The 23,918-nt window shown below is 39.8% G+C and overlaps 3 protein-coding genes across 3 annotated transcripts; 1 reads left to right on the top strand and 2 right to left on the bottom strand.

Annotated features, from left to right (window-relative positions):
- Positions 1-5,440: 5,440 nt before the first annotated feature.
- On the bottom strand, positions 5,441-9,881 carry LOC134290947 (uncharacterized protein K02A2.6-like). Its single transcript, XM_062858180.1, has 5 exons — positions 9,876-9,881; positions 8,784-9,752; positions 8,257-8,664; positions 6,220-8,197; positions 5,441-6,156 (listed from the first exon to the last, which is right to left on the bottom strand). The coding sequence occupies exons 1-5, from the start codon at positions 9,879-9,881 to the stop codon at positions 5,441-5,443; spliced, it is 4,077 nt and encodes a 1,358-aa protein (XP_062714164.1).
- Positions 9,882-15,669: 5,788 nt separating this feature from the next.
- Positions 15,670-17,547, bottom strand: LOC134290946 (uncharacterized). Its single transcript, XM_062858179.1, has one exon. It carries the CDS (start codon positions 17,545-17,547, stop codon positions 15,670-15,672), a length of 1,878 nt encoding a protein of 625 aa, XP_062714163.1.
- A 264-nt stretch (positions 17,548-17,811) lies between these two features.
- Positions 17,812-20,279, top strand: LOC134290945 (uncharacterized). The gene is made up of 3 exons (XM_062858178.1): positions 17,812-18,206; positions 18,280-19,908; positions 20,192-20,279. Exons 1-3 carry the CDS (start codon positions 17,812-17,814, stop codon positions 20,277-20,279), a joined length of 2,112 nt encoding a protein of 703 aa, XP_062714162.1.
- Positions 20,280-23,918: the final 3,639 nt, after the last annotated feature.

Raw genomic sequence — 23,918 nt, 5'->3', positions numbered from 1 at the left:
ACTGCGGTTTAATCAATTTCACCGAACGTTGAACAATACCACTCAGTTTAACGGTACGCTTTTCTGTTTTAGCAAACCGCGATGTAAATTGATTCGGGTTTTCGACCAAACAAGTGGTAAACGCGTATGTTTTTCGTGATAAACGGTAGGTCAGGCAAAAGTGAGGACAATTTCACATAATCGATTAACTTATTACAGTGCTGTGTTGTTTGGAAGATTGCTTAATAGTGATTTAAAAAAGGTGGGACGCACTTGTCGAAGAAAAAAAAGTGCAATGTGTGCTACATTTTGGCAAGAAATCGTGAAAATATTGTGAAAAATGCAAATCAGTACTTCCCGACGGACGAAAATAGTAGTTTACGCAACAAGGTGCAGAATGACGATTTTTACAGCACGAGTCGTACATTTATCCAACGAGGCTTGCCGAGTTGGATAATTACGACGAGTGCTGTAAAAATCTAGTTCTGCACCGAGTTGCGTACAACGTTTTTTGCAAGTTCATAAATTACCGCTTGAGGATAGTTATTAACAAAACTTTTGCATCAAACTGCACACTGCTGCTCATAGCCATGTTTAAGAAAATCTGATCATAGCAGGTTATACAGAGTAGTTGTCACAATTTTTCAAAACTGCGTTCAGAAAGCATCAAGAAGTTGATCAAAACTGAAAACAGTGCTGTAATGGTTCATTACGCAACGCAAATCAGTGCTGTAATGAACCATTACAGCACTGTTAATTTGGTGTGGGAAAGTAGGCCTTTTCCTGTCATATTTGCGTGAGGTAAAACAGCCTATTACGATGAGAAATTGCAAAAATATAGTTGTCTGCCACCAGTAGCAACCTAAGTGCATTTTGAGAAGGTAAGTACGTATATTTTTGAGGATTTCTTTGCTTACTTCCGCGGTACTCGATGACTAGGGTGAGGGGAGGGAGGTGTAAGAGAGAGAGAGTGGCGGCCATACTCGCTGCCATTTTGTAACCCCAGCAACTATATCCTTAACCTTTCAGGACGCGCGCCATCAAGCTACCGAAACTGCACCGCGCTCACGCTGTATACGAAGAGCGAGGTTTTTTGGTAGTGTTGTACTCTTTACAACTGCGCGCGCGCTGAAGTGTTAAGGCGAAACTGGTAGCATTTCCTCATTTTTTTAGTTTTTGATTTTTTATAAAATAACGAAGCAATATTTTCAAAATCGGTTTTCGTGCACATGTAGAGTATGGATCAAGGAATCTCCTGATTTTTTTTCCAGGTGGAAAATGTTTTTCGATTTTGCAGAAACCATTTTTTGTGAAATTTTACTTAAAAATGGTTTCTGCAAAAACTAAAAACATTTTCCATCTGGAAAAAAATCAGGAGATTCCTTGATCCATACTCTACATGTGCACGAAAACCGATTTTGAAAATATTGCTTCGTTATTTTATAAAAAATCAAAAACCAAAAAGTGAGGAAATGGATCTAGTTTCGTCTTAAGAAGGGCAACTGATTATCTCGGAGAAACGCAAGGTCCACTGTACTATTGCTCCGGTTAGCGCAGTAAGAGCGTAATACTGTGGAGGACGCCCTAATTCTTCGCAGGCTCGGTTTGTGATTAGGTTTTTATTAGACCCCCCTAACCATTCATTCCTTGGCACGGTAAGCATAAAGCCGCATAACACCATGAATTATGGGTCATCTGTTTAGAGGACTCTTACCACTGGATCAGGCGGTCCGTAGTGTTACTCTTAGTCAATTGAGACAACCGCTACCGACACTACACAGCTATCCAGGCTGATCGGGAAAAGAAGTTAACATTGATGGTTAACATCTAAACGAGCCCAAACAGCAACCAATTGGATCGCCAACATTTGGCCAACCCGGATAAAAAATTACCATTCTTTACATGGTAAATATTATTAACAAATGACTGGTTTTATTGTTCACAATAAAACACATAGTAGATATATTGTTACTTTTTACAATAGAAATCAAGCCCATATAGTTCGTACAATAAGTGAACATTAGCTTTATTAGTAACTGATTGATTCGATTGTTTTTCAATAGTTCTATAATAATTTAAAGTTACTATCAGTAAAAAATAATTTAAGTTGTTTTTAAATAGTTGCAAAAGTGCCTGCAAAGTTCTCATGGACTTTTTATTAAAAAAGAGTTTATTTCTCAATTACACTTAAAAACAATTTGTAACAAATGAATAACAATAAGCATTATTGTTGCTTGGATCATGTTTGTATAATCAAATACAAAATCACTTGTCACATTTTTTATAGTTTTCGTTTTAAATTTGAGTACAGTAGATGTTTCGGTTATCAAATGTTATTCGCTAAAACTGACAGACGTCAAGCCGTGTTGGCAGAGGAAGCTCTCAATGAATAACTGAGGAAGTACTTATAGAAAACTAGCTGAAAAGCAGGTTTAGCCAAGTGAGGATGTTAAGACAAGAAAAAGATGAACAATGATTTTTCTAATGTTTTCCAATAAATTAAAGGAATCTAGTAAATAGTAAACTGCCATTGATAACAATACAAATACAATTAGTTTAATGGGGTCAATTGAACCGATGTTAAAATAAACATGCAATAATATTTGTTGTTATGTAAACAGATTTCACCTTTGAAAAACCAAAGAATTCATATTTCTCGGTAACATTTTTCTCCAGCATTTACAGATACTAATGGCCACATGAATTGTGAACGATTTATGATATGGATCATACGACCTGAGGTCTGACTTGTGATATTTGGCAGTTATTTGAAAAGATTGAAGATAGATCTTATCAACAGCTGCCAAGCAATACATACCAGACATACATCAGAGTGTTTGATTCTTATCATAAAATGTGCATATCATTCTGGCGGACGTTAGTGCTCGTAAATGCTGGATATAAATGTTAGCGGGAAATATAAATTCTATGGATTTTCAAAAGCGAAAACTGCTTACAAATAACAACAAATATTATTGTATTTTTATTGTAACAACGATTCATTTGACGCCATTTAATTAATTGTATTTGTATTGTAAGAACAATGAAAAAACATTAAAATATATTGTTATCTTTTGAAAATTGCCCTGAAAATGTCTCATAAAAACACAATACATTCTATTGTTTTTCGCGAAAAAGTGTATGAAAATTTTCTCAAAATTTTATGGTTAAGATACATAACGACCACCATTTTTTATTGTAAAAGTGCCATTTACCATTCGCCGAATGGTATAGAACAATAGGGGTGATGGTGAGTGTGTTGTGTAAATTACAATATGTTTAATGGTGAATATTTTTCGAAAAAATGGTGTTGTAACAATAAAATTTATCGTATTTTTATGATACTTTTTATCAGGGAAGAGCTTCATCGTCGATGTCATCAAAAGTTCTACAGAATATCGGGTGCAAAAGTGGAAGTGGGTCACGCGAAACGAGGACGTGCGACATGAACACCTCTACAAGGATTCCCAAGTAAGGTACACCGGGGCAAGTTGAAACGGGTGGGGCAAGATTGAACACGAAGTTTTGAAATGGATTTCAATACAATTTAGAAATTTTTCCTTCGCTAAAAGATTGTTTGAATCAAAAACTATGTGTTATGACGATCAAACTGTTTATCAACATTAGAAAACATTATTTTACCCGCTGTTTCATCTTGCCCCACCCGTTTCAACTTGCCCCGGTGTACCTTATCGTAGAAAATTGATACATTTTACTAGAGAGTAAAGAAATCCCCATAGGGTAATTGTTCCCTTCGTTGTGGTAGTACCTATTGTTGCGGTAGTGGCAATTGAGCACTTTTTCGACTGAAATATTACCAAAAGGCATTTTTAATAGATGTATTATGCTTAAATTATGAGATTGCACCATTTGTGTGCTTAAGATTTACCCAAGAACCTATTTTAAAAAAATATTTTCCTTAAATTTTTTGCTGCTGTGTTCCTATTGTTGCGGTAGTGTTCCTAATGTTGCGGTATCCCATATGATTTCAATGGGATACCGCAACAATAGGAACCAAAATTAAATTTTACATCCATAATAGGAACAGTGTGCCTAATGTTGTGGTAAGCGATTTATGATCGAAAACAGAGAGAAACGATAGTTTTTATATTTTTCCAAGCAAATTTGGATAGAAAACTACCAACTAACGTTTTGCAACCCTTCATTAGATGGTACGATCATCGTTTTTAAAATGAATTTACCTTAATACCACAACAATGGGCACACTTACCCTAAGTAAGTATTCAAAAGGTCTTAATAGTAATCTTTAAGCTAACAAAACTGCACATCATTACGATAGAAAAGGTTGAACCAACCAGAATGTTAAAAATGACTCAAAAACAGAAAAAAGGAAAATCATACTCTTCGAATAGCAAACAATCAATAAAGCGATGCCCACACAATAACGTTTGCAGCAAATCAAGAGAACGTAAACATAATTTGCTCCCCAAGGAGCTTTTAACGAACTTTCTCCACTCTGTAAAGCAGCTGTCGTCTACATTTCATGCACCTATTCGTTTCAATTGGACCCGATTTCCATTCCTAGGTAGGTAGGTACGTGTGACTTCCATTGCATTTCACCAAACAACCTACATACATCCGCACAGAAAAGCTCTTTTGATCAAAGACTATTGAAATTTTATTGTTTCTTTCTGGTATGATGGTAGCTCGTGATGCTTGTTCAGTTGTGCTTCTGAAGAGTACGTATTGCTCTTGTTCAGCTTTGGGAATTGGGGAATTGATGCACTTTGCAGAATGCAAAGGACTGTTGTTTTGATCCACGTGCAGTGCAGTCGAAGAAGATGAGAGATGAGATTTTAGAATTGGTATCGACTTGAGCAAATAGATTATTTTATTTATTATCTATCTATCTATCTATCTATCTACACACTCAAGAAATATTCGCGAGCTCGGCTTTCCGCGCACAGCCGACTACTCAGCAAACTTAAAAACTGATATCTCAGTAAAAATGACATTTGTTAGCTGATTCTCAGCAAAGCAGTTGCCGAATCTCAGTAATTAACTGTCAAAGTTGCTGAGATTTCGGTAATGTTGTTGTTTGCCGAGCGCTCGGCTGTGCGGATCTCGGCGAAAGTTTGAGAAAATGCTGAGATCCCGGCATATCAAATTAAGTGTGATCTATCTATCTATCTGTAGCGTCGTAGCTCGGTCCCACGTACGATGCGTCCTCCTCACTTGGATGTCTTACCACGAATAATGCTCTCTCACAATATTAACAGCAGTCGTGCCATAGTGTCCACCAATACACACTCCCAACATACAGGGATTTATTCAGTGTTTCCCAATCTCTTGAATGTATAATATATGACTCTACATCCTTTCTCCACTCCGAAGAAATAAAACAAACAAGAGAGTAATAAAATGTGTTTTTTTTAGTTTTATTTATAAAAGAAAAAATAAAATAAATGCAACAGGTCTGCAACTTTAACTTGAACGCTTTCTACGGACTGTATCGCGTAGGTGATCTCCTGGACCTAGCTGAACGTTTTGGTTCAGCACCATGGTGCACGGACGATTTGCGTTTTCTTGTTCCTGTGGTTTGGGGAAGAGTTATGTCAGGTTTCGATCCTTCATTCGCTGGTATCGCTGGCGTTGTACCCGAAAGTAACGGTTCTTCCTCCAACGTTGATTTCGGCGATGGCCATTTCTTGAGGTGACTTATTGGGCGTCGATACTTAACCCCTTCTTCGCTCATTACAATCGTGTCACTTCCTACTTTTTCAATCACCTTGAAACGCTCCACTCGGAAATTGGGCTCCAGCTTTCCCATGTCGTAGTTTCTTATCATCACCATATCCCCGACGGAGATGTCAGATGACTTTGCATGTCGTCTTTTATCCGCATAAATTTTCCCTGCCATCTTTTTCATTGCATCGTTGTCGCGAATACTTTCGTACCGCAACTCTGGCTCGGTTCTGACCGATGGTAGCATATCCTTAACTGGCCTGCCCAATAAGAGCTCCAATGGCGCCGTCTCCGTGACAGAGTGCGGAGTAGTGTTATAAGCATGAACGTACTCGGTGACAGCCTTGCGCCAATCCTGCTTCATTACTTTCGCGATACGCAAGGCCCTCAAGATGCCCTGGGTTTGTCTTTCGACGAGACCGTTCATCTGAGGCCAGTATGGAATTGTGTGTATCAACTTGATGCCCTTACCTATCAATGAATAGTGAATTGATAATAAACTCCCCTTCTTTAACAAACAACAATGAATCTTACCTTGACAGTACATCGAAAATTCTTCGCTGGAAAAAGGCGGTCCATTATCACAGCGAATTTTCTCGGGGTAGGACTGTTCAGCAAAAATCGCTTCCAGGGCTTCAATGGTTTTCGCAGCTGTCGTGGTCTTCATCTCGATTACCTTCAAATACCGGCTAAAATAATCAACTGCCACAAGGAACGTTGCGCACTCCTTTGCTGTGAAAAAATCAATGGCAATTTCTTGCCACGCTCTTTCCGACATCTCTTTCCTGAGCATCGGTTCTGGTGGAAATTGCCTGCTTACAGCCGTGCATCCTAGACACTCTTGAACTCTCTCAGTTACCTCGCGATCCATGCAAGGCCACCAAACCCTTTCTCTAAGGTTTCGCCGCATTGTGACAATTCCCGGATGACCTCGATGAGCTATGTCCAAAGCTCTAGAGCGCAGCTTCTTGGGTAGAACAATTCTATCGTTACGTACCACAACTTGATCAATAACTCCCAATTCATTCGCGAAAGCTTGGTATCGGAAGAGTTTTTCAGGCCATTCATTATTCTCAAGGGCAATGATAACTGCCGGAAGCACTTCGTCGTTGGCCGTTTCCACTCTTATTTCTTCCAGAGTTATTGCTAGTGGACCCTCTCCAATCGCAAACAGAAAATGTTCCGAGGCTTCGTCGAAGGGTGGTTCATCTTGGGGACACAGGCGAGACAGAATGTCCAATATATTGGTCGAGCCAGGGATGTATTTCACCTCAAAATCATAAGGCTGCAAGCGCAAGGCCCATGATTCTGCTCTAGAGCACGCTCGACGTCCATCCCTATGCTTCCCACTAAAGATGTACTCTAGTGCCTTGTGGTCGGAAAAGATGCTAAATCTGAGCCCATACAAATAGAGATAAAACTTCTCTACCGCCCACACGACGGCGAGCGCCTCTCGCTGTGTTTGAGGATAGATACGTTCGGTCGACGATAATCCTTTCGACGCAAAACTGATGATTCTCGGTATGTTGTCTTCATCCCTCTGCACGAGAACTGCACCTAATCCTACAGCAGAAGCATCGACATATAGCTCCGTGATATCTTGTGGGTCATAGAATCCTAGCGTTCTCACGTTTTGAGAAAGTTCTTTCTTCAAATCGTTGAAAGCTGCAAGTTGTTCCTGTCCAAACGAATCTACGGTTCCTCGTACGAATTGGCGGAGTGGTTCTGTTCTTGTCGACAAGTGTGGTACGAAATGCCCAACGAAATTAACTAAGCCCAGGAAACTTCTGACCTCCTCCTTGGACTGTGGCACCCGAAAGTTCTTTATGGCTGACGATTTCTCCGCCGAGGGACTGATTCCCGCTGCACTAACTCTGAAACCAAATACCTCCATTTCCGGCACCCCGTAGACACACTTGCTCTTGTTCAACATGGCATGATTCTGTTCCAAAACTGCAAGCACTTTTTGCAATCGGGCGTTGTGTTCTTGCAGCGTTCGTCCTGATACAATCACATCGTCGATATACACGATGATCCCTTCGATCCCTTCCAGCATTTCAGTCATAATGCGCTGAAATATCTCGGGGGCGCAGTTTATCCCGAACATAAGCCTTTTGAAGCGCATCAGTCCACGGCTAGTCATGAAAGTGGTAATACTCCGGGAATCCGGGTGCAGTTCGACATGGTGGTATGCCGAGGTAATATCCAAGCGCGAAAAGTACCTGGATCCTTTCAACTTGTTGAGCAACGTATCAATCACTGGCAGCGGAAAATGTTCCCGTTGGATAGCTTCGTTTGGGAACTTCATATTGATACAAAGCCGAACGTCGTTCGATCCCTTCGGAATAACGACCATAGGTGAAATCCATTCCGGAACACCTTCAACCGGTTCAATTATATCCAACCGTAGCATTTCATCGATTTTATCTTCGACCTTCCTCACCATTGGTTCAGGCACCCGAAGGTACGAAATCTTCCTCGGGGGAACGGCCTCATCAATAGATAATTTTACCTACATAACAAAAAATATATCACTCGTATTCCTTAAATTTCATTCAGAGAAGAAAGTACCTGGACGCCCGGAAATTTTGGGAAAGGATTCCGCTTGACTTCAACGTTTTGTACATCCAGTCCTACCTTCAACAGTTTCAGGTCTTCTGCAGTTCGTTTACTCAGTAAACATTTATTCGCTCCTTCGATTACGAAGAATTCAACGTAACTTTTTGGCTTCGATGGATTCACAGAAATCCAAGCCTCAAATACTTCCAACACCCTTAGGGGCTCCTGGCTTGCATATGCAGAGAACCGACGATCGAGTGGGGATTTCTTCTTGGACAGCTTTGCCTGCTTTTTGTTCAGTTCTGCCCAAATTTCCGTTGTCACTGCATTAATGGATGAACCGGAATCGACCAGAAAATTTACAGAACATCGATCGATTAGACATGTAACAATGCCATCGTTGCTGCAGTTTTGGTCGCTCTAAAATAAAAGGACACGAAAAGAAAACATTTACAGCCTTTTTATTTATCGAATTCAGTCTTCTATTTTTGGGCCCAACATCAATATGATAAAAAAAATTATCAGCTTATTTTCTATACCTTAGAAATATCCTCGGTTTTCGGCCGACGAGGAAGCTCTTCAATCCAGTCCTCATTCTCCCGCAACGAGTTGGTTTCGTCAGTCGACCGCTTCCACATGGCGCGTTTCTTTGGTCCGCTTCGAGAATCACGACACTTGCGTGCAAAATGTCCGATCTGCCCGCACTGGTTGCACCTTGCGTTCCGAGCCGGGCAATTCGTTGAACTTGATGAATGCCTGTATGCTCCACAGCGGCTACACTCTCCCTGGGTACTTCCTTGTCGTTTTCCTCTGTTGAATTCGGATTTGAAATACTTCATGTCGCTCCTCATTCGTGGTTTCGAGGCCCATTCTTGCTTTACTGCCGCTACAGACCCCGAAGGCAATTCACCACTCATCGGTTTCGATTTTTCTTTTTGCCTCGCGAGAATCTCGCGATTAACAGCATAGCTCGTTATCTCATCTAGATCCATTACGTCTTCCAATCCCTTGTCGCGTACCCGTTCATCATGTGCCCCCATCGTGACTTGCTGCAGGATCTCTTTCTCTTCCCTGTCCTTGAATTCACACCGCGCAGCCTGCGCACGAAGGCGCAGAAGAAAGTTGTTGAAGTTTTCATCACTACCTTGTTTCAAAGAGCGAAACACTTCCAGTTCGATGCGCTCATTTCGTTTACCGACAAAGAATTTGTTCAGTCGCTTCACCGCGTTGTCGTACTCTGGCACTTCCTCCGGACAGTACGGGACCTTCACCGGCTCCGGGTAAATTTCTTCCGCGACCGGGCCGAGATTATAATAGATCCGCTGCAGTCCGCGGCCACCAACAGTCAACAGCAGCACCAACTTGTCATGCTGTTCCTCCACATCTCGTAATTCCAGAAGAAGCTCAAATGCGCGATGCCATTCTTCCCACTCTCTGCGCATGTCTTGTGTATCGACAGAATCGTTGAATGGCTCCAGCGGCCATTTTGACTTGTCACGCAGGCTCATCTGAAACGAAAATATGTACGATGGTGTTCACTCCACTAGATATAATTTAGAATCTTGCGAATTCGCCATTCACTTTGGTTTCGGCATTTAGTTTTAGCTCTCAATTTTTCATCAATCCATTACCTGCATCATGATTGATTTTTTGCCACTTTCACTAAGCTTCACTTAGAATTTGATTCGCACGCCTTCCTTGATCGTGGAGAGTTTTGCTTTTTCGACCGTCTTCACGCACTGTACATTCCAAACTGTACTCTGTATTCGTTTGTTTGAACTGTCCTTCCTCTTGGGTTCAGCCGCAGCATAAAACACACACACTCTTATTCACACTTTTTTTTTTTTTTTTTTTTTTTTTTTTTTTTTTTTTTTTTTTTTTTTTTTTTAATAATCTTTATTAGTATCTCAATCAATTTTTACATTCTTCAACTTAATTTAGGTGTTCTGTGTATTAATAACACACTATCATCCTAATTTGGTGAAATAAATTTAAGCTATTATCAATACTAATTAATAACATATTACATTTCATTTGCTGTAGCAGTTAAGATTTTTTGCAGGCTTTATTTTTCACCTGCGTGTCAGAAATACATTTTTTTTTTCAATTTATCCTAACCCTAACCCACCTTAAACTAATTATACAAAGAGCTAATCGTAGCAATAGAAGACTGCAACGATTTTTGACGAAAGTTGGCAATGATTTTAGTTGACATCTGTTCCAATGTTTCAATATTAGAAATTTGATGCAACTCATTAGTGCTATACCAGGGAGGCAACTTCAGAATCATTTTCAAAATTTTATTTTGAATCCTCTGAAGTTGCTTCTTTCTGGTATTGCAACAGCTCGACCATATTGGGACAGCGTACAACATGGTCGGTCTGAAAATTTGTTTATAAATCAAAAATTTGTTTTTGCGACAAAGTTTTGATTTTCTATTAATAAGTGGGTATAAACACTTAATGTATTTATTGCACTTAGTTTGAATGCTTTCTATGTGGTTTTTAAAAGTTAAGTTTTTATCTAGTAAGAGCCCTAGATACTTAACTTCTTCCGACCAATTTATTGGAGTTCCCCTCATAGTGACAACATGTCTACTTGAGGGTTTCAAATAAAGAGCTCTTGGCTTATGTGGGAATATGATAAGTTGAGTTTTGGAAGCATTTGGAGAAATCTTCCATTTTTGCAAATAAGAAGAAAAAATATCTAAACTTTTTTGCAATCTACTACAAATAACACGCAAACTTCGCCCCTTGGCTGAGATTCCTGTGTCATCTGCAAATAACGATTTTTGACATCCCTGTGGCAAATCAGGTAAGTCGGAGGTAAAAATATTATATAAGATTGGTCCCAGTATGCTGCCTTGTGGAACACCAGCTCTTACAGGTAATCTATCTGACTTGGAATTTTGATAATTTACCTGAAGTGTTCGATCCGATAAATAGTTTTGAATAATTTTAATAATATATAGTGGAAAATTAAAATGTTTCAATTTTACGATCAAGCCTTCGTGCCAAACACTATCGAATGCTTTTTCTATGTCAAGAAGCGCTACACCAGTGGAGTAACCTTCAGATTTATTGGAACGAATGAAATTCGTTACCCGTAAAAGTTGATGAGTAGTCGAATGACCATGGCGGAATCCGAACTGCTCATTGGCAAAAATAGAATTTTCATCAATATGAATCATCATTCTATTTAAAATAAGTTTTTCAAAAAGTTTACTGATAGATGACAGTAAGCTAATTGGACGATAACTAGAAGCTTCGGCAGGATTTTTGTCAGGCTTCAAAATTGGAACAACTTTAGCATTTTTCCATTTTTCAGGAAAATATGCTAACTGAAAACATTTGTTAAATATATTAACCAAAAATGATAAGCAACTTTCTGGAAGTTTTTTGATGAGAATATAGAAAATTCCGTCATCACCCGGAGCTTTCATATTCTTAAACTTCTTTATAATAGATCTCACTTCGTCCAAATCAGTGCCCAATGAATTGTCGAAAATGTTCTCATGATTGAGAATGTTTTCGAATTCGCGGGCAACCTGATGTTCTATTGGACTAGTGAGACCTATACTGAAATTATGCGCACTTTCAAACTGTTTGGCAAGTTTTTGTGCTTTTTCAGAATTAGTTAATAATATTTTGTTATCCTCTTTCAGCGCAGGAATAGGCTTCTGAGGTTTTTTCAAAATTTTTGTCAATTTCCAAAACGGCTTAGAGCCGGGGTTTAATTGAGAAACTTTATTTGCAAAATTTTTGTTTCTCAATTCGGTGAAACGTTTTTTAATTTCCTTCTGAAGATCCTGCCAGATTACTTTCAAAGCAGGATCTCGAGTTCGTTGGAATTGTCTTCTTCTCACATTTTTAAGACGGATCAGAAGTTTCAGATCGTCGTCAATAATAACTGAGTCGAATTTGACTTCACACTTTGGTATTGATGCGCTTCTAGCTTCGACTATAGTACTAGTCAAAGTTTCAAGGGCATTGTCAATATCAAAATGTGTTTCCAATGAAACATTAACATCTAAATGGCTATCGATGTATGTTTTATATGTATCCCAGTCAGCTCTGTGATAATTGAAAGTAGAGCTGATGGGATTAAAAATCGCTTCATGGGAAATTTGAAATGTTACAGGAAGATGGTCAGAATCAAAGTCAGCATGAGTAATCAATTGGCTACAATGCTGACTTGAGTCTGTTAAGACCAAATCAATTGTTGAGGGATTTCTAGCAGAAGAAAAACAAGTGGGGCTATCGGGATATAGAATAGAAAAATATCCTGAAGAGCACTGATCAAATAAAATCCTGCCGTTTGAATTGGACTGAAGATTATTCCACGAACGGTGTTTCGCATTAAAATCACCAATTATGAAAAATTTGGACCTGTTGCGAATTAATTTTCGCAAATCAGATTTAAGAAAATCTATTTGCTGGCCAGTGCATTGAAAAGGCAAGTAGGCCGCAATGAAAGTATGTTTACCAAAGTTTGTTTCAACAGAAACACCCAAAGTTTCAAAAACTTTGGTTTCGAATGATGAAAAAATTTGGTGCTTGATGCGCCTGTCAACGATGATAGCAACTCCACCACATGCTCCATCTAGGCGATCATTTCTATAAATAAAATAGTTTGGGTTTCGTTTGATTGAAGACCCAGGTTTTAGATAAGTTTCAGTAATAACTGCAATATGCACATTATTAACTGTTAAAAAATGGAATAGCTCATCCTCTTTGCCATTTAGAGAACGAGCATTCCAATTTAAAATGTTCAAAAATTTATTTGGATCCATTACCAAAACGTAATCCAATTACTATTTTATTTGTAAATTTAACTCCAACTTGGACTGCTTCAGCCATAGTTTGAGTTTTGAACATTGCATCAATCATTTGTTGCAATTGTTCAGATAAAAAGTCAAAATCGGAAGCAGACATGCCTGAATCACGTGCATTTTCCGAATTTGATGTTTGGTGATAGGAATTATTTGAATTTTGCTTACCTGCAGCAACATGGGCATAGGTAGCTCGATTCGTTTGAACAAAATTAGAAATATTACTCACTCCACTGCTGGAGGGTAGATTATTCGCTCTAAGGTTTGTTTGGTGGTTAACTACCTCCGGCGAATAGGTACGAGCGGTATGAAAATTATTCAACCGATCGTTGATGGAAGAATTTGTGTTGTTAGAAATTCTACCTGCAGAGTTTCGGGTACGACTAGCGTTCCCATTCATCTGCCGGGCACGTGATTCGACAACTTTTTTGCGGATAGGGCAATCCCAAAAGTTTGACTTATGGTTGCCACCGCAATTCGTACATTTAAACTTCCTGGTATCTTCCCTTACCGGACAGTTGTCCTTGGCGTGAGAAGAACCTCCACAAATCATGCATTTAGCATCCATGTGGCAATGTTTCGTTCCGTGCCCCCAACCTTGGCACTGACGGCACTGAGTTGGGTTCTGGAAATTTCCCCCAGGCTTACGAAAATGTTCCCATGTCACTTGGACAAGAAACATTTTCTTCGCCTTTTCCAAATATTTCAAGTTATTTAGATCACTTTTGTTGAAGTGAACTAAATAAAATTCTTGAGAGATACCCTGCCGAGGATTCTCAGAGCGGGTTCTCTTTTTCATTTTTATTACTTGGACTGGAGTGAATCCAAGTAATAAGTTGAGTTCAGTTTTGATCTCATCAGGTGATTTGTCATCACTAGAGAGACCTTTCAATACGTATTCACACTAATAAACGCTCAATCAAAGCCCTCATGCTCACCCATACTCAAACCAATAAACCATGCGAACCTCACATGCATCTGCCGTGCCATCACCGGCCCGTCGTTTCCATCCACGCGTTTTGCACACACACGTTTTTTTCTACCTCTTCCTCAATAGACATTCTACCAACAACAATGCATTGCGACGCCACCGTCGCAGGCAATTTTTCCTCTCTTCATTGCTCTCTCTCTTTTTCACTTGCAAAATTTTGCTCACTTTTAATTATGCCGCCTTTTCGGGGCGTTCCATGTGTGAGTGTTAGAATGTGTGAAAATTTCCGTCATCATCGAAGCCCTACAGCATAATGCTGGACTAGCTAGGGTGTGTTCATCACAGTGCGCTACGGTTTTGAACCGGACTCGCTCCCCCATTTTGCTCTGCAGCTTGAAAGCTGGCCTAGCTACAAAATAATCCTTCCTAGCGCTTCGGGTTTCCCGGTCTCGCTTTTAGTCTGCATTTTCTGCTCTTCAACCTGCGGTTGGACTAGCATCGCCTCTAGCGCTACGGACTTTTCCATCCGGCCTCGCCATCATGCCAACATTATGCCCTTCAGTGAAAACTGGCCTGGCTGTTTTGTATAAAATGACACCTCATAGAATATTAATTTCACAACACTTCTCATATTTCACTGTTTTTCACTAATTTCATTGGAAAAAGTCCATTTTACCTACCATTTTTAATCGTACCGGCTGTGCCAAATGTAGCGTCGTAGCTCGGTCCCACGTACGATGCGTCCTCCTCACTTGGATGTCTTACCACGAATAATAGAGATAAGTGACATTTCAACACACGAACACTAGCACGAATTTTTCCTCACACAAAAATGCACGCCAATTCAAAGGCTATTCAAATTGCATATGAAAATATTACCCAATCAAATTGGGTAAAACGGGTTAATAATTAAAAAACTAATATCCGGTGTAAGAGTGCAAATGTTTTCCTCACAGTTTCACAACTACATCTACAAAAAAGGCACGCACACATTTGAACGTGATTACCACTATGCTCTCTCACAATATTAACAGCAGTCGTGCCATAGTGTCCACCAATACACACTCCCAACATACAGGGATTTATTCAGTGTTTCCCAATCTCTTGAATGTATAATATATGACTCTACACTATCTATCTATCTATCTATCTATCTATCTATCTATCTATCTATCTTTTTTGATTTTCGTTACGACTGTTGGTGTTTGAACCGGCAGAGGGGGTGTTTTCGGCCTTGGCAGTCTCTAAACGTTTGCAAAAACGATTATTGCATTTTAACCCGACGGTTTCGGTTATTTATTTAACCTTTTTCAAGGATTCTAAAAAGAAATTATGCAAACAGTTAACATTTTACAAGGTATTTTTCGGCTTAGGGCCCTATCTTTCTAACACTTACAGATGCACGTTTTCTTGTTAGATTTCTGGAAACGTTCAATATACGGAGTCATGGTGTAATGGTGTCCGCTATGGTGCTCTTGTGTCGATCCGTTTGTACCTCACTGTATTTTCAGTGGAGCTTTCTTGACGGCTTTATCGACTTTGATCGCCTACGATTTTCTTCGACTTTTTATCGCCTACGCTTTGGTCACTGTTTTCTCCGACCGGACTGACGTACAAACTGTTTTGTGTGGCAAAGTGTGTGAGTGTGTAAAATGAAGGGGATTTATAAAGGTGTGTGTGGTTGTGTATTGGTTGTGTTTGCATTCTCATCGGTTTCGTTGTCTGGTTTGTTTATCTTCCCTATTTCGTGTAGGATCCCTGCATAGACGGCATGAAGCCCTTCTGTATCGGTCCGTTTGTTGACGGCGTGTGCAGTGTTTTTAATATGGCACATTTCTAAAAACTGTAGAGTGTGTGTGTTGTTTGCCCTATCTACAATTTTCACATTTTTCAGGTCGAACCGGTGATTCTCTGCAATGCTGTGATGCATCAGAGCGGTGCGTTCCCCGAGGTTGGCGATTTCATCTGTCGTTGTGTTGCCCTGTTCCAATAGACGATCAAGTGCGTTGTAGTGCGTCTTATGTCCACTCATCCTCGTTCGTAGTCGATTTGTTGTCATTCCTACGTAGGAGGCTTCGCAGTTTGAACAAGGTACACGGTAGATTACATTCGATTGGCTTTCTTGCGGCACAGGATCTTTCACCTTCGAGAACATGTTGTTTACCTTTCTAACATTGTACTTGGCGAGTCGTACTTGTGTATACTCCCGCCTGATGACCCTGTCGATCATGTTCGACAGGTGAGGTATGTTCGGAATAGAAAGGTAAGTATATTCCAGGTTCTGTACGCTGTGTTGGATGGAGCGATTGGTGTTCCGTTCGTTCATTCGGTTGATGATTCGGCTTCTGAGCGGCTTTGGATATCCATTCAGCTTTAGTTGATCATCAACGATTTTCCTTTTGGACTGTTCGTCGAGATTGGTGGACAGCTGATTCACTCGGCGCGCAAAATTTTGGGCTACATTCAGTTTTTGGCCGAGGGGGTGGAACGATTGGTACTGTAGGAAACGTCCACTGGCGATGGGCTTTTGGTACCAAGATGTTGTTACGTTCTGATTGCTGTGGCGTGTTAAGAGCATATCGAGATACGGTAATTTGTTGTCCACTTCCATTTCGTAAGTGAATTGGATGTGGATGTCATAGCTGTTGAAAGTGTCAATGACATGCTGTAACCGACTAAGAGGAATAGCGGTTATCAGGTCATCAACGAATTTTCGAATGAATGGCAGTGGTATTTCCAACATTCGGACAACCGTATCTAGTAATGTTTCCATTACCCAGTCTGCAATGTACGGGGATAGTGGGATGCCCATCGCCGTCCCAAACACTTGTTCGTAGTGTTGTCCATCAAACCTAAAATAGCTGGAATCTATGCAGAATTCCACTATTTCTAGGAACAAATCCAAACAGATGTTTGTGTTCGGTTTGATTTCATCCCATTTTGTGATAATGCTGTTCATCACGAGTGATTTGGGGATCGATGTGAACAACGCCTTCACATCTAGCGAAATTAGTACATGCTCATCAGGTAGGGTGACATTGTTAATGAATTCACAGAATTCAAACGAATCCCTTATGTTGTACCTGCTTACCAGCGATCGTTGGAAGATCTTCCCGACGAATTTGGACAGACTATACGAAGGTGCCGTAATGTTGGGTACGACCGGGCGAAGTGGTAGACCAGGTTTATGGGCCTTCGGTTGTCCGTAGATCCTTGGACAGACAGCGTTGTGCTTCATCAGCTGTCGGCTGGTTCTTTCGTCGATGAGATCCAGATTGCGAAGCCGTTTCACGATGGAATTGTTCTGTTTTTCGAATCTTGACGTGGGATCTGCGTTGATGGGGTTGTACGTGTTTCGGTCTTCTAGAAGCTCAAGCATTTTTTGTCGGTATTCGCTGGCTTCCATCAATACCGTCTTATTGCCTTTATCCGATTTCAAAACTAGGATGTTCGGATTGTCCTTTAGAAACCTCCGTGTTGTTTCTTCGGCCTTGTTGCAGAATTTTGTAATCGGTTCGAACTGATTGTTTCTATTCCGCATGCGATGGATGTAGTTCGTTATCACATTCGCAACCGGTGTTTGGATTTGTTCTTAACACTTGCTCTGCATCTGCCATTAGGTGATAGAATGGAACCTGCTGCAGTTTGGTCATAGGCAAGGCGAACTTTGGTCCCAGGCCTGATCAGATGCCGAAGAAGAGGAGTTTTTCCGGCACATTTTGCAAACAGTTTCCGTTTTACTTTCCCTTTATTGGAAGAGAATGGACCTTTCTCGAACAAAGTCCAAAGAAGCATAACAAGGTTCATGAAATCCATTCTCAACATCGAAATCAAACACACCTATCACAAGATGGAACAGCTGCGTAGGAGCTTAGCAACGTTGTCAGACGGCATCACTACATCTGGCATTCCAGAAAACATCAGCACAAGTTTTCTCGAAAGCCAAGCGAGGTTCAACGAGAAGAACATTCGTGAAAGGACAAACAGGACGAAAAGAAAGTTCAACAACATTCTGCTATGCTCCAGTGAACGAAATGAAGAAGAGAACACTATCAGCGGGAATCCAAAAGCTATTCACAATGGCACCCAAACGACGATTCCGCCGGAAACCGAGATTCTTCTAAGCCTGGGACCAAAGTTCGCCTTGCCTATGACCAAACTGCAGCAGGTTCCATTCTATCACCTAATGGCAGATGCAGAGCAAGTGTTAAGAACAAATCCAAACACCGGTTGCGAATGTGATAACGAACTACATCCATCGCATGCGGAATAGAAACAATCAGTTCGAACCGATTACAAAATTCTGCAACAAGGCCGAAGAAACAACACGGAGGTTTCTAAAGGACAATCCGAACATCCTAGTTTTGAAATCGGATAAAGGCAATAAGACGGTATTGATGGAAGCCAGCGAATACCGACAAAAAATGCTTGAGCTTCTAGAAGACCGAAACACGTACAACCCCATCAACGCAGATCCCACGTCAAGATTCGAAAAACAGAACAATTCCATCGTGAAACGGCTTCGCAATCTGGATCTCATCGACGAAAGAACCAGCCGACAGCTGATGAAGCACAACGCTGTCTGTCCAAGGATCTACGGACAACCGAAGGCCCATAAACCTGGTCTACCACTTCGCCCGGTCGTACCCAACATTACGGCACCTTCGTATAGTCTGTCCAAATTCGTCGGGAAGATCTTCCAACGATCGCTGGTAAGCAGGTACAACATAAGGGATTCGTTTGAATTCTGTGAATTCATTAACAATGTCACCCTACCTGATGAGCATGTACTAATTTCGCTAGATGTGAAGGCGTTGTTCACATCGATCCCCAAATCACTCGTGATGAACAGCATTATCACAAAATGGGATGAAATCAAACCGAACACAAACATCTGTTTGGATTTGTTCCTAGAAATAGTGGAATTCTGCATAGATTCCAGCTATTTTAGGTTTGATGGACAACACTACGAACAAGTGTTTGGGACGGCGATGGGCATCCCACTATCCCCGTACATTGCAGACTGGGTAATGGAAACATTACTAGATACGGTTGTCCGAATGTTGGAAATACCACTGCCATTCATTCGAAAATTCGTTGATGACCTGATAACCGCTATTCCTCTTAGTCGGTTACAGCATGTCATTGACACTTTCAACAGCTATGACATCCACATCCAATTCACTTACGAAATGGAAGTGGACAACAAATTACCGTATCTCGATATGCTCTTAACACGCCACAGCAATCAGAACGTAACAACATCTTGGTACCAAAAGCCCATCGCCAGTGGACGTTTCCTACAGTACCAATCGTTCCACCCCCTCGGCCAAAAACTGAATGTAGCCCAAAATTTTGCGCGCCGAGTGAATCAGCTGTCCACCAATCTCGACGAACAGTCCAAAAGGAAAATCGTTGATGATCAACTAAAGCTGAATGGATATCCAAAGCCGCTCAGAAGCCGAATCATCAACCGAATGAACGAACGGAACACCAATCGCTCCATCCAACACAGCGTACAGAACCTGGAATATACTTACCTTTCTATTCCGAACATACCTCACCTGTCGAACATGATCGACAGGGTCATCAGGCGGGAGTATACACAAGTACGACTCGCCAAGTACAATGTTAGAAAGGTAAACAACATGTTCTCGAAGGTGAAAGATCCTGTGCCGCAAGAAAGCCAATCGAATGTAATCTACCGTGTACCTTGTTCAAACTGCGAAGCCTCCTACGTAGGAATGACAACAAATCGACTACGAACGAGGATGAGTGGACATAAGACGCACTACAACGCACTTGATCGTCTATTGGAACAGGGCAACACAACGACAGATGAAATCGCCAACCTCGGGGAACGCACCGCTCTGATGCATCACAGCATTGCAGAGAATCACCGGTTCGACCTGAAAAATGTGAAAATTGTAGATAGGGCAAACAACACACACACTCTACAGTTTTTAGAAATGTGCCATATTAAAAACACTGCACACGCCGTCAACAAACGGACCGATACAGAAGGGCTTCATGCCGTCTATGCAGGGATCCTACACGAAATAGGGAAGATAAACAAACCAGACAACGAAACCGATGAGAATGCAAACACAACCAATACACAACCACACACACCTTTATAAATCCCCTTCATTTTACACACTCACACACTTTGCCACACAAAACAGTTTGTACGTCAGTCCGGTCGGAGAAAACAGTGACCAAAGCGTAGGCGATAAAAAGTCGAAGAAAATCGTAGGCGATCAAAGTCGATAAAGCCGTCAAGAAAGCTCCACTGAAAATACAGTGAGGTACAAACGGATCGACACAAGAGCACCATAGCGGACACCATTACACCATGACTCCGTATATTGAACGTTTCCAGAAATCTAACAAGAAAACGTGCATCTGTAAGTGTTAGAAAGATAGGGCCCTAAGCCGAAAAATACCTTGTAAAATGTTAACTGTTTGCATAATTTCTTTTTAGAATCCTTGAAAAAGGTTAAATAAATAACCGAAACCGTCGGGTTAAAATGCAATAATCGTTTTTGCAAACGTTTAGAGACTGCCAAGGCCGAAAACACCCCCTCTGCCGTATCTATCTATCTATCTATCTATCTATCTATCTATCTATCTATCTATCTATCTATCTATCTATCTATCTATCTATCTATCTATCTATCTATCTATCTATCTATCTATCTATCTATCTATCTATCTATCTATCTATCTATCTATCTATCTATCTATCTATCTATCTATCTATCTATCTATCTATCTATCTATCTATCTATCTATCTATCTATCTATCTATCTATCTATCTATCTATCTATCTATCTATCTATCTATCTATCTATCTATCTATCTATCTATCTATCTATCTATCTATCTATCTATCTATCTATCTATCTATCTATCTATCTATCTATCTATCTATCTATCTATCTATCTATCTATCTATCTATCTATCTATCTATCTATCTATCTATCTATCTATCTATCTATCTATCTATCTATCTATCTATCTATCTATCTATCTATCTATCTATCTATCTATCTATCTATCTATCTATCTATCTATCTATCTATCTATCTATCTATCTATCTATCTATCTATCTATCTATCTATCTATCTATCTATCTATCTATCTATCTATCTATCTATCTATCTATCTATCTATCTATCTATCTATCTATCTATCTATCTATCTATCTATCTATCTATCTATCTATCTATCTATCTATCTATCTATCTATCTATCTATCTATCTATCTATCTATCTATCTATCTATCTATCTATCTATCTATCTATCTATCTATCTATCTATCTATCTATCTATCTATCTATCTATCTATCTATCTATCTATCTATCTATCTATCTATCTATCTATCTATCTATCTATCTATCTATCTATCTATCTATCTATCTATCTATCTATCTATCTATCTATCTATCTATCTATCTATCTATCTATCTATCTATCTATCTATCTATCTATCTATCTATCTATCTATCTATCTATCTATCTATCTATCTATCTATCTATCTATCTATCTATCTATCTATCTATCTATCTATCTATCTATCTATCTATCTATCTATCTATCTATCTATCTATCTATCTATCTATCTATCTATCTATCTATCTATCTATCTATCTATCTATCTATCTATCTATCTATCTATCTATCTATCTATCTATCTATCTATCTATCTATCTATCTATCTATCTATCTATCTATCTATCTATCTATCTATCTATCTATCTATCTATCTATCTATCTATCTATCTATCTATCTATCTATCTATCTATCTATCTATCTATCTATCTATCTATCTATCTATCTATCTATCTATCTATCTATCTATCTATCTATCTATCTATCTATCTATCTATCTATCTATCTATCTATCTATCTATCTATCTATCTATCTATCTATCTATCTATCTATCTATCTATCTATCTATCTATCTATCTATCTATCTATCTATCTATCTATCTATCTATCTATCTATCTATCTATCTATCTATCTATCTATCTATCTATCTATCTATCTATCTATCTATCTATCTATCTATCTATCTATCTATCTATCTATCTATCTATCTATCTATCTATCTATCTATCTATCTATCTATCTATCTATCTATCTATCTATCTATCTATCTATCTATCTATCTATCTATCTATCTATCTATCTATCTATCTATCTATCTATCTATCTATCTATCGTTAGACCGATGGATGAAAAACACGTGGAAAACGATACTCCAAATCACACGTAGCTGTTGTTCTTTTAGTGAAACCTAAACCTCTCAATCGAATGTCCCTGCCGCAGTTTGGTCGCAATGAGGCCAATCCACTGGGGAGTGCCACCCGGCAGCATTCGTCGCAAAACATAAGCCGGTTATTAACCTGAAACTTTTATCATTCCCATGTTTGAGTTTAGCTTGACAGACAGAGAGAGAAAGGCTCAGATGTGACCGGAGTGCTCACTGTAGTGCACACTACACCACCATCGCATTGCTGCATTGTCTATTTGTTCGGTCATCACAAAAGCAGAGGATACTCGAAATACAAAAAAAAGTGAAACTTTTCGAATCGACTCAAATGTCGGATGCGTGGGCCGGTCGGTCTCCAGTGCTCTGTCACGACGACGACGGCAGTTATCCGACGTGTTTGTTCACATGTGACGTTCTGCTACCTACCACCGCACCGCACCGGTGTGGATTCAGCACAATGGAACCGTGTACTGTAGCTGCAACAACGGGGTCACCTAAATCGGTTCGGTACTAGTGCGGTGCGGGGATTTGTTCGGGAAATTGAGGACGCTCCTGCGACTGGGCCAATATTAAATACATTCCCAGATATGGTCGGGGTGGAAGCACGTGACGGTTGAATGAGGTAAGTTTTGAAAGTGCAATGTGTGATGGGATTTTGGGGCCCTGGTTGTTTGTACCGGTACCTATCTGTTGCCTATTTGTTTGTTCGAGATAGTTTAAATGTCGAATGCTGTTTGGAGTTTTTCTGATCAAATTTGCATGGAGCTGGACGCAGACGAAAGTTAACAAACAGAAGTCATTGGTGCTTGTTGATACTGAAACAAGTGTAACTTAAGTTGAAAACGTGTAGGTAATTGGGAAAGTTTATCCGGTTACTAAAGTTTAATCAAAATCTATTGTGATTCTCTTAATGCCGGCTCTGTAAATACAACAAGCGGTAGAGCCACAACGAAAGAAATAATGTAAACTTTTTCCAGAGACTCCAAGAGCTTTTTCTCAGAAGCATCGGGTGCTTCTCACACGTTTTTCAGAAGCCCCAAACACGTTTTTCAGAAACTTCAAAAGCTGCTTTTCAGAAGCTTTGAGAGCATTTTTTTGCAGAGGCTCTGAATGCAAGTTAGAAGAAGCTCCGAAAGCATCTACTCAGCTTAAAAAGTTCCTTGTTCAGAAAGCGTATTCTGAATAGTTCCGATTTTTTTTCAAAGCTCCAAGAGCTTTTCCCTAGAAGCCCAGAGAACTTCTTTTCTAAAGCTTTCTAAGCTTCTTATTAGAAGCTCCGAAAGCATCTTCTCAGAAGCTCTTAAAATTTCTTCTCCAAAAACTTCGTAAATGTCCAGAACGCTTCTTCTGAAAGCTCCGAAAGTTTCTTCCCAGAAACTTCAAGAGCTTTTACTCAATAGCTCCTCGAGCTTTTTCTCAAAACCATGCTAAGTTTCTTCGTAAAAGGTCCGAAAGCATCTGCTCAGATCCTCCTGAAGTTTTTCTAAGCTGCTCTAAAAGCTTTTTAGATGTTCAGGATGCTTCTTTACAGAAGCTCCAACACATTCTGAGAGAAAGCTCTCAGAGCTTCTTTTCAGAAGTTCCAAGAGCTGCTTTTCTTCTCAGAAGCTACGAGAGTTTCCATT

Source organism: Aedes albopictus, chromosome 3 (assembly GCF_035046485.1).
Source record: "Aedes albopictus strain Foshan chromosome 3, AalbF5, whole genome shotgun sequence".
Taxonomy (NCBI): Eukaryota; Metazoa; Arthropoda; class Insecta; order Diptera; family Culicidae; genus Aedes; species Aedes albopictus.
This window is presented reverse-complemented; position numbering and strand designations above follow the sequence as displayed.